Source organism: Acinonyx jubatus, chromosome D3 (assembly GCF_027475565.1).
Source record: "Acinonyx jubatus isolate Ajub_Pintada_27869175 chromosome D3, VMU_Ajub_asm_v1.0, whole genome shotgun sequence".
Classification (NCBI taxonomy): Eukaryota; Metazoa; Chordata; class Mammalia; order Carnivora; family Felidae; genus Acinonyx; species Acinonyx jubatus.
Genome location: NC_069392.1, coordinates 91,644,453 through 91,659,736, shown reverse-complemented (window position 1 = coordinate 91,659,736; position 15,284 = coordinate 91,644,453). Strand labels below are relative to the sequence as shown.

The following is a 15,284-nucleotide window of genomic DNA, read 5'->3' as shown; positions in this document are numbered from 1 at the left end:
CTCTGTGCATGTATGCGGGCGCACACACCCATGAATACACACATTTTGAACATACGTGGACACACACACCCGTGAACACACATGGACACACACACGCCCCATGCACACATGTGGACACACACATGGACGGACACACACACACACACACACCCCGGGCACACACGTGGACACACAGGATCACTATGGACTGGATGCCAGCTCGGTACCTGTTTTGTCGGTCAGCAGGTACACCAGGCGTCCCAGCTCTTCCGGGATGGTGCTGGTGCGCACGACTGTGCCGGGGATGCTCTCGTCCTTCATGATCATCCACCCGTACGCGGCCTTGCCCATGTCCAAGTTCACGCGCAGACTGCCGAATAAAACCGACCAGAGTTGTCAGTGTGGTCCAAAGCCAGGCAACACCCTCACACTCATGTTTTCCACAGACATTTATTACCTTTGACCTTACGTGAACTAGGTTGGTGATACTGGATTTCAGCATTTAAAATAAACGAATCTGTTGACACTTAAGCCAACGAACCTTTTCACGCCCCACAACGTGTTTGCACGTGGCGGTCAAACGGGCTCCCGATCCTCGCCCTACAGCTGAGCGCGTGGAATCGGATGTCCGGGAAGAAGGTGGGTGGCCGCACGCGCCCCACGCACGCCCAGAGGAGAGATCTGTGTTTATGGGGCTCAGGCGGTGCCTCCCTGGGAGAGACTGTCAAAATGTGCTCATGTGCTCATTTTACAAGAACAAACAGGAGGCTTCCCCCCCGGTGGTGACTCCCAGGCTGAACTCGCCCGGGAGGAGCGCCCGGCCCCGCACAAGGCCAGGCTTCCACGCCAGGGCTGCGACCTGAGGCCCGGGGCGGTGACAGAAGCAGGTACCGGGGACAGTGGCAAGAGGCGGGATCAGAGTAGCCGGGGCCAGGCCGCCAGGTGCGGCGCAGGGTCTCACAGTCAAGAGCCACGGAGGCCCCTGACTAGGCTTAGGCAGAGTCTGGAGTACATTTTAAAAATGGCGCCTCTTTGACCCAAGCTGCACTCGTCCACCTGCTGGCTTAAGTGAAGCGCTCGCTCTGCTCATGCTTTTGTACCTAGCAGTTCTGGCCTCGCTTTGCTCTTGGTAACGATGAGACTTAAGATCATCAGATACGCGTCAAAGCCCATAAAAAAATCTGTGCCCGGTGTCACTGTGTCACGAAAACAGCAGACACAACGCACCTCCACCATGTGGTGAGGCTGCTGACCCTCAATCACGGCGACCCAAACTGCCAATACGAATTGGCAATTCGTAACAATAAAAGCACACTTGGAAAACAACGTGAAGGAGTCAGAGTCAGCGAAGACAGCATGTAGGCAAGTTAAAGAAAATTAAAATGATCATAATGAGTTATTTGTCCATAACGCTCCCATCTCAAAACTCCTAAGACCTGTCACGGTCAGAAAGAAAAGTCGTAATCGACAAATACACAGACCTTTGAAACCGGCCTCACGACCTCTTGGCTACTTACAATGCCGATACGGCAGGGAGACCAGCCGGTCAGGGAGGACAGACACCCCAGGACGGCACGGGGGGCAGAGCACGGCAGCCTCTTGGCCTCACGGGCGGCCTCCTGTTAAGGTCTGGGGTGCAGACACCACTCTCTCTGTGGGGCCGGGGTGAGCGCCCAGAGCGGCCGGCGAGGAGCTTGAGGAGCACTGGCGAGGGTCCCAGCGGCAGCCACTAAGAGCCACCGCCTGGAAAGGCTGAGGGGCACGGGGGCTGGAGAAGGGACACGCGGGGTCTTGTGTGGACTTGTCTGTGAGCCGGGTATCGGCGATCAGACAGACCCTCTGAACCCGGACAGTCAAGTGAGAGGCTCAGCGGGCCAGTGAGAGGGCAGGGGCAGGCAGGGGGCCAGGCCACTGATGACCAGGGTGCAGGGGGTGCAGGGGCGGTGTGGGTCCCTGTGGAGCTCAGCACGGTGGGCTCGGCAGGCCCAGAGGCCAACGCGGTGCGGGAGCACGACCTTCTTCTCTTGTGTACCGGGGTCATATTATTTTGGAAAAACGTCAGCCTGCCTCAACTACCACAGGGCAAATGGGTACTTTCCTGGAGTTCACAGGGTGCTGCTGGGCTTGGGGCTGAGTGGAGACCAAAGGGGCACCTTCTGGGTTCTTCCACGGGGTCCTCTCGACATCACCAACGGCCACGATTTAACAAAACAACTGCTGTCATCACAGAGCCATAAGAACCTGCTGTTTCATGAGCCAGTGTGACACAAGGTGGCGGGAACGGGCCCGGCCAGGGCGTCAGGAAGGGTCGCGCCTGAGCACAGGCTAACTGGGAAGCATGGCCGTCTCACCAGCCCACCTTCCTGACCAACCCCCCCCCCCCCCCAACCACCGTGGCCTCCCTTCCTCTACACAATGTCTGAGGAGGAGACCCGAGCCCCGGGTAAAGGTGAGGTGTATTCTCCTAAAATACGCAATGCGATTCGATGCCCTTGAGGCCCCACCTGCCTGGCACATCTCAGCTGGCACGCTGGGCCCGGCGCCTGCGGCTGCTCAGGGGACAATCCACCTGGACCAGCTCACGTGCACTCCTGCCTGACCGAGGTTTAGTCTTAGATCTTAATCTGAGCAAAAGAAAAGTCATTTTATTTTTTTTTTTTAATGTTTTTTAACGTTTATTTCTTTTTGAGACAGAGAGAGACAGAGCATGAACGGGGGAGGGTCAGAGAGAGAGGGAGACACAGAATCTGAAACAGGCTCCAGGCTCTGAGCTGTCAGCACAGAGCCCGACGCGGGGCTCGAACTCACGGACCGCGAGATCATGACCTGAGCCGAAGTCGGCTGCTCAACCGACGGAGCCACCCAGGCGCCCCAGGAAAGTCATTTTAATGAGAAGTTTTAATCAAAAGTCATCAAACCCCTTTCCTGTAAATTGTCACCGAAAGGAAACGGACAGATGTGGTTTTATCTGAATCTCCCCCAACGTTCTTCCTCTTGTGACATCTTTACACTCTGTGACATACTGAGGGTGGCCGGGGATGTTCAAGCCTCACTGGCTGAATTCACCCAATGCCACGCAGTGACGGTGCCGCTCGGGCCTCCGTCAGGACCTGGACCTCTTCCCAGGCTTCAGACGACTGTATCTGTTGCCAATCGAGCATCCAGCCTTCGCCTTTCCACAAAAGCCTTTAAGTGCAGGCATACGACACACCGTCCTCTCCCTGCGCCACAACACAGAGCAAGTTTATGGTTTCTCCATGAGGAAGCCATTTCTCCACACGAGTGAACAGCAGGACAGAGCTGGCGAGTGACCCCGGGTTCCTTTTTCCTTTCACTTCCCGTATGTCAGTAATCACCTCCTGCCCACTGCACGGCCCAAGTTCTCCTGCACCTGCTTTCCATGTTCCGCCCGGAAGACGCGTGGGTACCTGAACTGTACAGGTTTAAGGCGACGTGTGAGTTGTACTGATTCTTAATTTTCAAGTTTCCATCATCTTGGACAAACGACAACTTGAGTTCTCCAAGCCTCAGTAACAGTACCTGTAAAATGCCACGTATGTGCAAGATGGCTGTGGGAACTGCACTAACACATAAAAACAGGTGAGTTGCATCCCTGGAGCAGACGACCACCGGTCTCAACAGCCAGACAAGGTCTGATAGGAAAGACAGGCCCTGGGCCAAAACGGAACGGACAGGGGTGTACAGGACGCCCTACCCCAGCAGCGAAGGCAGGACGCAGGCTCGGAGGGCACGGGCAGGACTTTAGGTGGAACAAAGGCGGAAATCCACCCGAGTGCCCTGCGAATCCGCCGGCACTGCACCCACGGCCATGTGCACAAGGATAAACGAAGTGTGGCCTTGGGTCCTAAGAACAGAAAATCTGGAAAGGCATGAAAGCAGCTTAAATTGGTACAAGCAAAATTCCGAATCGCATTACGTTTCCGAGTGGGTGTGGGAGATTTGAAATAACGTGGTGTTTTAGGAAAAATAAATGGGAGTGTCAGTGTTCCAGATGAACTGAACCAAAGAAATCCTGGAGCCACCTGGAGAGTCCAAAGCTGTGCACAGGGCAGCAGGTGGCGCGCCAGGGCCCGGGGCTCCACGGGGGGCTCTGAGAATACACCACTGCTCCGAGCCACACTTAGGGAGAGGGGGGCAGACTCAGGAGGGCCTTCCATTCAGAGTGATGTCAGCCAACCTCCCGAGCATCCACAACAAGCAAATGCTGGTCACGGGATCAGATATGGGGTGAAGGACACCAAAGCAATTCAGGTCTTCCCCAACATTCAGAATGGTTTCAGCCTTTACTGGGGAGCCACGTGAAACACTACATGTGCTATGCAGCAGCCAGTGCTAAGGGGTGTGTGTGTGTGTGTGTGTGTGTGTGAGCACGTGCACGCACACGCACACACACGCCCGCAGATGTCATCCTGTATGGCAGCAGTATAAATATATTTGTGCAGGAGTGAGGCCAAATCTTTTGTGTCAACGTGTCAAAGGGATAAACCTTCCTATTAAAGGACTAACACTTCCTTTAGTTCATAAATGAATAAAAGTACTAAGTATATGCAATTTGATGCACCTTCAAATAAAATGTCTCCAACAGCCTAAGAATGAAGGAGCAGCGAAGGTACCCGTGACAAGCCACCCAAACCAAGCAGGTAGTGCTTGTGTCAAAACGTCAGTAAGCAAGGGGCGCCTGGGTGGCGCAGTCGGTGAAGCGTCCGACTTCAGCCAGGTCACGATCCCGCGGTCCGTGAGGTCGAGCCCCGCGTCAGGCTCTGGGCGGATGGCTCGGAGCCTGGAGCCTGCTTCCGATTCTGTGTCTCCCTCTCTCTCTGCCCCTCCCCCGTTCATGCTCTGTCTCTGTCCCAAAAATAAATAAACGTTGAAACAAAAAAACAAAAAACAAAAAAAACGTCAGTAAGCAAGCTAACCAGGAGAAAGGGACCAGATGAAAAGGTGGAAGGCTTGGGGCTGGAAAAGCTCAGCTCAGCTCTCTACACAAAGGGGACAGTGACCACAGCGAAGCCAGGCCGGAGGAGAGGAGGAGGGGGAGGGGTCCCGCAGCACCCGCACCACGGGGGCCTTGCACGCACAGCGGACACGCAAGGCTGCGGCACAAGAGACCCAGCCCGGCCTCCAAGGGCAGGCAAGGGCGCCGGGCCTTACGGACTCACGCTACATACGAGACAAGCAGTGGTGGGTTCAGGGGAGATGCACTCCGGAACTGGCTAAATAAAGTATTTGCTTTTTCCTTGTGTAATTTAGCGAGCAGAACACGGGCTTGAGGCCTCTAACACCGTCTGTGTAACCAGGTGAGGAAGGTCTGGCAGAGAATGACACTTAACCAGAAGAAAGCAGAGTCGACAGACAGGGAGAAGAGTCCCAAAGGGCGCTGGGCTTCCCGTTCGAGGCACACCCAATGAACGGGCTGCGTGGCTGACCTTCCCTGCACCCGTTTGATAAATTAGCCAATGCTCCCTTAGATTTATACTTAACTTAAAAATTGCACGTACTGATCTATCATGAAGAAGTGCCACAATTAAAAGGCAAATGAGAAGGGTGCCTGGGTGGCTCACTCGGTTAAGTGAATGACTCGTGATTTTGGCACAGGCCATTATCTTGCGGTTCGTGAGTTTGAGCCCCGCATCGGGCTCCACGCTGACAATGCAGAGCCTGCCTGGGACTTTCTCTGTCTCTCTGTCTCTCTCCCCCTCTCCTGCTCATGTGCACGTGCATGCTCTCTCTCTCTCCCTCTCTAAATAAATAAATAAATAACTTTTAAAAATTAAAAAAAAAAAAGACAAATGAGATAACTATATTGGCCAATATAAAGAGCTACCTGTTATGACGTTAAAAGCCAACAGAAACGGACACACGAAGAATGGGGCAAGACTCAGAAGGACAAAGTCACGAAGAGTGAATTCACGCTACTGAGGCATTATTTTAAATAAAACTTTATCCCATGAGGAAGCAGACGGGAAAAGGCGACAGGTTAAGAACCCTCCGGAGGCCACAGCAGCGGGAGCCTCAGGGCACGAATGCAAGCTCATCGCCCCCATTCGAGAGCCTGAGACCTCCACCTCCCAGAATACACTAACTCTCATGGACCAAAGGTGGTGACAGTGTTTTGCTTTTTCATAATTCTAACTTTGACATCGTTTTTAAGACTCACAAGAAGTAGCAAACCAGGAGGGTTCCCGGGTGCTTCCCCAGTGACACGTCACACCGCCATAGCACACCCCCCCAGGCAGAGTTGGGGTTACAATACGAGTAACTCAGATGAAGACTTCACTCGGGCTTTGTCAGTTTTTACACGCGCTCTCTGCTTTCTGTGTCCCAAGGACAGACTCATGTCACACCCCATCCACCATCGGGGTCAAACGGTTCCATGCAGCTCGCACGCTCCTCAGCTAAACCCCCACCTGCCCCCGACTTGCCCCCTGGCAACCGCTGAATTGTCCATCATAATTTTGTAACTTCAAAAATGTCCTATAAATGCCCCAGTGGTTGTCTGTATCAATACTTTGTTCCTTTTTATTGACGGACAGTCTTCACTGAATGGACATACCAGGGTTTATCCGGGTGACACTGTCTTAACAGCTTGCATTTCCCAGGTTCACTATGATAGAGCTGTACTTTGTGTTTAAAAGAAAGTTTGCTACATTCTCAGGAATAAAGTTGATCACACTTAGGACCTGAAAGTTTTACCCTTGGAAAGTACTGCCATGGAAGTTAATCAGAAATTTTCAAATTTGTCTTTTTTTTCTTTAATGTTTTACTTTATATTTTTTGAGAGAGAGAGCGGGTGAGTGAGTAAGCGCTAGCAGGGGAGGGGCAGAGAGAGAGGGAGACACAGAATCCAAAGCAGGCTCCAGGCACCGAGCTGTCAGCACAGAGCCCGACGCAGGGCTCAAACCCACGAACCGTGCGAATCGCGACCCGAGCCAAAGTCAGATGCTCAATCGACTGAGCCACCCAGGCGCCCCTAACTTTCTTTACATAAAAACTGCAAGGAAGTTCTGTGATCTTGGGTAATGGCTGGCTATCCTACTTGAACCAATGTTCCCACTGAAAACAGTAACAAATACCATGTAAAATATTTTTTAAGTTTCTGGAAAGAAAGAGAAAGAGTAGACTAGACAGTAAGGGGGCTTCTGGGCTGGGCCCTGACCAGGTACCACACAGGTGAAGTGACCACAGGACCCCCTCTGCCCTGAGACCGCCAGCCCCCGATGGTCTGAGCTTTCTTGTCAGCAGCCTTCTGGTGCGGGGAGCAGACACAAAGGCCAGGACCAAGGCAGGTGGAGGTTCCACAAGAGGCCCCTCTTTCCAGGATAAGAGGCCAAGAGGGGCTACACCCCACACTAAGAGGGGACTGGAGAGCCGTGTGCCCACACGTGGAGAAGGAGCCAGGCTCCCACAACTCAGGGACTGTGAAGTGAATCTCACGTTCGGAGGAAGATGTTCCGTGACAGGAGGCGCCTCCATGTATCAGCAGAGGCAGGGTATATGCTTCAAGAAGACAGCTTCCATTTTTTATCTCAAATCACTCCTATAATTAGCTTCTCAAACACAATCACCAAAAAAACCCACAAAACACCCCAGAGATAAACTGAAACCGAAGCACGCAACAACAAACGCCACACAGCACTCAGTGAAACCACGTGCAAGAGCCAGAAGGAAACAGTGAGGGAGAAAGACCGACAGGAACAGCAAGCAGCCTGTGACTGACGCAGACTGCGAAACAGGACCCAGGAACCAAACTAGAGTGATCACCTGCGTGGAATACGCAAATATAAAAACGAGTAGGCAGTGTGATAAAGACACCAAACAGAAGTTTCAGAACTAAAAGGTGTCAATAACCGAAATTCGGAACTCGAATGGTCTGACAGCGGACCAGCCTCGGCCAAGGCTGAGATCGCGACTTGGAAGACGGGTCGCTGGAACGAGGCAGAACGGGGAATGGAGACAGAAGGTGGAAAAGAAGAAAACGAGAGGACCAACGAAGAGCATGGGGAGGACATCTGACACAGCTCGCATTCACGTCCCCAAAGGAGAGGACGCAGCAGGACCAGACCCAGAGTTTTCTGGCATAAAGGAAAGGGCCCATCCACACACTCGAGAAATGCACCGAATCCTAAGCATTCTACGAAGAGAAGCTTCAGTCTGGACACAGGGTGGCTGAGCGCAGAGCAGGAGGGAGCAGGTGTGAGAGCGGCGGCAGGCAGAGGGCACCGAGGAGCACAGGCCCTGGGGACCCCGCTAGCCGCAGCCAGAAGGCAGCGGGGAACGCAGGAGAAACGGTTTCTAAGGAAAGCCAAGCAGAAACCTAGCACATTCCCAACAAAGCCATACTGGACAAAAGAATAAACTTCTGACACGAGGAAAATTATTCTCCATGGAAGGCCTCAGGGTAAGAAATGAACACGGATGTACACCAATATATACGGGGAGTGTACAAAACAACAGTATCCTTGAGGCCTAAGAATGAACGAAATTAAAATAAATGGCGAAAACGGCACAAGGTCAAAGGGGTGAGGGGAGGTAAACATGGGCTAAGGTGACAGGCAAAGGAAACAGCTGCCTTTGGACTTTGACAGATTAAGAAAAACATTCTGTTTACAGGGTAATGACTAGAAGAACAAAAATAGCTTAAACCTTCCCAACTCGCTAGCAGAGAAGTGCAATTATAAAACTTACAAGGAAAATGGTAAGCAAGGAGGAAAACCTACGACAGGTAAGGCACACCAAAAACCCAAGAGAAGATGACAAATTTAAATCAGAACTGTAACAGAATTACAATAACCGTGTGGGCACTCAACAGTCAAAATTTGTCAGAGAAGATAAAAATTCAAACCCAAGAGACCCACATACACACAGAGAAGGGAAGTGCTCAACGGAGCCAGCCAAGCCGAGCGCGCTTGACTAGCAGGCACGGTGCTGTTAACGTAAGACAAACTAGAATTTAACACAGGAGGCTTGCGCAGAGATCAAGAAAGTCACGTTATAATGAGAAAATACGTAATTCAGCAGAAATACGTAACAATTTATGTTTGTATATATCTGACACCAAAGCCACAAAGTATATGATGGCCGCAAGAGAATTCCAGGGAAAACAGATTCCCAAGACTAATGGAAGAGCTCCACACAACTCCTGGCAAGTGTTAGAGAAGGCAGAGAAAAGCCAGTAGGGGTGTGGAGACACTGACAACAAGCCTCACAGATGCGCTTACACACCGTGCCAGCAATCCAGAATCCAGGTTCTCTGCGAGGGCAGGCAGGTGTTCATGGAAATCAACGAGACACTTGGCCCTGCACCTCCACTCTGCAAATGTCACACATCTGAGATAACAGAAGATACATTCTCTAACGACAACACAAACTAAATACAGATGCAGCAAATAATTAGAAAATTCAAACATGCTGGTAAATTAAGAAATGACTTTGTAATAACCATGGGTCAAAGAAGAAATCAGTGGAAATTAAAAAATATTCTGTACCTGAAAATAACAAAAATACTACGTATGAAAACGTATGGGAATCAGCCAAAGCAGTATCTCTGTGAACATTTATAGCCTCAACGACATACATTCAAAAAGGGGGGAGGGGGAGCTGAAAACTAGTAAATTAAGCATCTATATCAAGAAGCAAGAATAATACAAACCACAGAAGGCAGAAGGAAAGAAGGTAACATTAATAAGTTAGAGAAATACTATATGTCACAGAGAATCAAGCCTAGAGAAGCCTCGTCCAAAAGACTCCTAAAGCTGATACACCCACTGAAAGACCGATCAAGAAAAACAGAAAAGAGAAACAAGTACCACAAATGAAGAATAAATACCACAGATCCCATCCATTTGAAGTAACAGGAAAATATTATGGACAAGTTTTAGGAATAAATTTGAATACAGGTACAGGTGACACATTTCCTGAAAACCACAACTGCAAAACTGAAGAAGAAATTAAAAACTTGAAATCAATTTTAAAGTTAATTACTTAGACTGTAACTATTCAATAAATATATTTAAAACTATTAAAGAAATCAAGTCTGTCAAACATCTTCTTTGCAGTAAAAAGTTCAGGCCTCCCTGATGTGTAAATGCCCAAGGAATAAATAAGTATCATTTTAGAGAAAATATTTTAGAGACAAGAAGAGGAAAGAAAACTTGGCCATGTATTTTGTGAGACCGGCACAGCCTGGACACCGAACACCAGAAAAATGATACGAGAAAACCAGTAACAGCATCGTCACTCATGGGAATCAACGCAAAAACTTCACAAAAATACAAACAATGGAATCTGGTAACACACAAAAGAATATTATACCACGATTAAGATGCATCTTTTACCGGAAGAACATAAGGTAGGTATCATATCAGAAAGTCAATCAGTATAATTTTTCATATTAAAATATTACAGAAAAACTTAAAAATAAAAAATCACCTCAACAGATTTAGTAGCAGTCTTACAAAAAACGATATTCACAATCTTATTTTTTAAAATGTTTTTCTTTTTAATGTTTATTTATTTTTGAGAGAGAGACAGAGAGACAGAGCATGAGAGGCGGAGGGGCAGACAGAGAAGGAGTCACAGAATCCGAAACAGGCTCCAGGCTCTGAGCGGTCAGCACAGAGCCCGATGCGGGGCTCGAACTCACGGACTGTGAGATCATGACCTGGGCTAAGTCGGACGCTTAACCGCCTGAGCCACCCAGGTGCCCCCACAATTTTATTTAAAAAAAATTTTTTTTAATGATTATTATTTTTCAGAGAGAGAGCATGCGTGTGAGCAGGGGAGGGGCAGAGAGAGGGAGACACAGAATCCGAAGCAGGCTCCAGGCTCTGAACTGACAGCACAGAGCCCGACGCAGGGCTTGAACTCACAAACCATGAGATCATGACCTAGGCCAAAGGTGAACGCTCAACCAACTGAGCCACCCAAGCGCCTATATATTCATAATTTTATAACAATTTTTAGCATAACAGGAATAGGAAAAACTTTCTTAGTACAAAATGGGCCTCTATAAAAACATAGTATGCTTAATGATGAAATTTGAACGTTCTGCCCTTCACATCAGAGACAAAAACAATGTCTGTTCTCAGCACTCCCGCGTAACGAGCTACCAGGAATCGGACACAGTGACAGGGAAAAGAAGCAAATGTGCAAGGGATCCAAAGAAACAAAGCTCTCGTTATTTGCTGCCAATACACTTACCTACAGAGAAAATTCAAGAGACTCCAGATTAATAATTAAAACCAATAAAGCTTTACCAAAATTGATGGGTTCAATCATTTTATAAAAGTCCATTTTACTTCTCCAAACCAGTTACAAATACGTTAGTACTTTCAAAAACCACAGCATTTACAACAGCAAAAAATATCAAGTATCTAAGAACAGCTCTAACAAAAGTTATGCAGGATTTCTGTGAAGACATTTTTTAGACTTCAACGTACTGGAGAAGACAAGACCTAAAAAACAGATAGGCCAGATTTATGGTTTGGAAAATTTAACACTGAACGCAAACGGCCAATGTGGGCAAAGGCACTCTGAAAGGACACAAGGAAGGCCCTGGTCTCTGAAATACTGGCTTATTACAAAGCCAGTATTTAGACAGTTTGTTAGGTGGTCAGGAATAGACATGCCCACCAAGGGAACAGAAGACCCCAAACCGGCCATGCCTGTCTGAGCACCCGGTGTAGGACAGAGGTGCCCTGGCTCACTGGGGGACAGTCTCTTCCACAAGGGGCACTGAGCCCACTGGGATGGAAAAGATTTGTACGTGAAAACCCTATTTGGCACTCAGAGAACCTGCCGCTTCCCGTGGTCATGGCCAACCCTGTTAACCTTTCAGAAGTTAGCACTGGAGGACAGCGCCATCGTCCAATGTACAGAAGCACTTCCTGAACAACCTGCCCAGGGTAATAACCAACAACAAAAAAGATTTCTCAATCTGGCTACGTAAAACTTACAGGTTTTCTTCCCCCGATGATTTCACTGCCAGGTGAGTAGAACTTCCAGCTACGGACCGAAAAAGATTATCAGCAAACCAGAACTGGCGAGAATGCCCGGAACACAGGCACAACCACGCAGGCCCCGACTCTGTCCTGTTACAAGGCCGGGGAATGATCTTCTGAGACTGGACGTCCTACCCTCTGGCCCGCGGTGCCAGGACTCCACACGGCCCAGGCCTGTGGCCTCGTGACTCTTCCTTTTTCCTGAAGGGCAGCACATGCTTGTGGCCGGGGTCTCCACCAGCCCATCTCCTGCCCGTAGGATTTCGGGAGTCAACAGGCTGCTCTCATTTCATTCCATGTCTGTTCCTTCCAGTGCAAGCTGACGGCATTTCCGCTGATGAAAGATTCTCGAAACCTTTGTGGGTCTCCTGTGTGTGTCACGGGGGGACCACGCCACTAGACAAGAGGCTCCCGCACAGACCTTTCCTGGATCGCCCCGTCCACTCCAGGCTCTTGCTGAGATGGCTGAGTGGGTCCATGAGTCACATACGTAACCTCTTCAGCAAAAAGCTGTACAGCCACATCCTGGGCCTTCTTTCCTGTATCTGCTTTCCAAACCTTGAATTTTCTCACATTAGCCTCTTTTGCAATCTGGACACGCTGAAAATTTCCCCAACCATTGAGTGCTTTCCTAGGTTGGAAACACCCTTTTGCCCAGGCATCCCCCAAGCATGCTAAATGGAAAAGGAGGCCCCACTGAGATGTTAAGCAAGTTAATTTCTAAGTTCTGAAGCAAACTTTGTACCTGTGCCAGCTGACGTTTTGAAACTGCGTTCTCACTGTGTGCAGCGAGCAGGGGTCTGAGCAGGGCACTGGGCGCTCGCTCCCCCAGGCAGCCACGGGCAGAACGGGAGCGGGGGCATCCACGGGCCACGGGAAGTGAGAGGAAAAGTCTGCCTCCCAAGCCAGGCACACCCCGCCAAGCGCAGGACTTCGGACAGATGGTTCCTATGTGTTCCGCCGCGGGAACATTCTCACTGTCAGGTGCGGCTTTACCTCTGCTGCCCACGCGTGCCTCCCGCGACTCAGCCCCGATTGCACAGTCTTCCGGACCACCAGCTAGAAGGGGACACGGCACTCTGAAGCGTGCGGACCGAAGACTGGCTGAACAAACCAGCTCCTGCACATGCCTGACGGGCGGCCACACACGTGCCTGACGGAACAGCTGGAGCAAGCTCCGAGCAGCACAATCAGGGAACATACATCCGTTTCAGTTCCGGGAGTTAAATCCCGCAACACTGTCCTTGAAAGACTAAGTAAGTGCTATCAGGTGATTCAAAACTATTTTGTCCCGTAAAGAACACTCTCTGTGAGACAGCCTAACTTTGTGAAATGTGTAAAAAGCATCTGAAGAAAACAAACCAGAAACAGACTCACAGAGACAGAGAACGGCTGGTGGCCGCAGGGAAGGGGGTGCGGAAGAGTGACAGAGATGAAGGGCATTGGCAGGAACAAACCTCCAGTTATAAAACAAACACGGCACAGGGAACGTAGCCGATGATGCCGTAAGGACTCCGAACGGCAACGGCCCTCTTGCGGGGAGCATTTTCTAAGGCACACACTTGGCTAGTCACTATGCTGTGCGCCTGAAACTAATGGAACATTGTGTGTCAGCTACACTTCTGTTCCAAAAATGTGTTAGGTCAGGCCGTCTCGGTGGCTCAGTGGGTTAAGCGTCCAACTTGATTTTGGCTCAGGTCATGATCTCCTGGTTCGTGAGTTGGAGCCCTGCCTTGGGCTCTGTGCTGACAACATGGAGCCTGCTTGGGATTCCCTCCCTCCCTCCCTCTCCCTCTCTCTCTCTCTCTCTCTCTCTCTCTCTCCCCCTCTCTCTCTGCCCCTCCTCCACTCATGTGCATGCACTCGATAAATAAAAATTAAAATAAAATAAAATAAATAAAAAAGAAATAAATAAAAACTTTTTAGAAACATGTTAGGTCAACAGAGGAAAAAGCACTTTACTTTCGAAAACTGCACTTTTCAACATAAAAAAAAATTTTTGATGTATCCCTTATTAAATTGAAAACCATACTTAGTAAATACTAAAATATATTATTATCCCTATTTTATGGGAACTTTGCAAAAGGAAAATAAACTTGGTTGAATCAGATGTAAACACGAATTCCCTAAATCAGTGTCCTGGACGTACAAATAAAAGTGCATAAAAGTGTTATGCACAAATACTTTAAAAATGCTCACAATATATTCTATTTCGTAACCATAATTCATTTTTCCTGCTACTTTGGTAAAAGTTAAAATGTCAAGTTTCTTTGTAGTGTAATTATACCGAAGACAGAAAAAAATACTTTGCTATGATAAAAACACGCACACTGCTGACGGGATCGCAGCACTCCCATAGAGAAGCATCCCAGAACAGAGCACAGGGTCCCCAGCAGGCCGCGTGCTGTGCGGCAGAAGCAATCTCCACGTACGTCATACTCACATCTTAGAACCGACAGAAGCAACACAGAGAAATGATTATTAGCGAAAGCAAATAAACGCACAAAATGAAAAACACGGGAACTGCTGAGAAAAGACGCGTCTGACACGTGCGGGCCAGTCACGGCGCACCCAGCCTGAGCGGGGGGAGGGGGGGGGGGCGCTCCTGCCGGGCAGCGGGGTTCACACCAGACGGCGGGGCTCCTTCCAGCCATGGGGTTCGCACAGGGCTGGGGGCTCCCGCTGGGGAGTGGGGCCCCCGAGCTCGGACCCTCCAGCGCTGAGTGCTCCCGGTGCCCAGTGGGCTGTGTGATGTGCTTGGCACGCGGGGCCTTGCAGGCTCACTCACATGCCCTGCGCGCCAGGAACCCTTCCTTGCAAGCCCCGGATGAGAGGCGGGAAGTCCACGCGGAGAGCCGAGATGCTAGTCCAACGCAGAGATGACATCAAGGTTCTTGACCCCGGGGGCACCCCAGTCGGGCTAAGTCCGCAGACCAAACCCACAGAAACGGGTGCCCCGCCGACGGGGGTCCGGAGAAAGGGGAGGGGCTTCAGTGCTCCCCTGAGCAAAGCAGGGCCCCGGTCACCGCGTCGGGCAGAGCGCTCTGCGTCACGAGTAGCGGCGCAGAAGGGACTAGACGAGAACCACTGGCAGCGGAGGCCTTCCCTCGGAGGGCACCCTGCGTGCCGAGCGCGGCACGGGCACTGGCGGGGTGGCGCACAAGCAACCACAGGGCCGCTGAGCCGAGTGCTGGCTGCCGGGTCCCGCGAACGTCGGCCCGCGACCGCCCCCAGGCCCCATGTGACACCGGGCGACGCGCACGGTGCAGCGCGGGGCTGGCTGTG

The 15,284-nt window shown here is 50.4% G+C and overlaps 1 protein-coding gene across 13 annotated transcripts in view; it reads right to left on the bottom strand.

Annotated features, from left to right (window-relative positions):
- ATP9B (ATPase phospholipid transporting 9B (putative)) overlaps positions 1-15,284 on the bottom strand; it is a 249,096-nt gene that overhangs the window by 67,682 nt on the left and 166,130 nt on the right. For all 13 annotated transcript variants that reach the window (XM_053206081.1, XM_053206082.1, XM_053206079.1 and 10 more), the window contains one exon: positions 207-349. In XM_053206081.1, the coding sequence (XP_053062056.1) occupies positions 207-349 (143 nt within the window). The remainder of the gene's footprint in view (positions 1-206; positions 350-15,284) is intronic.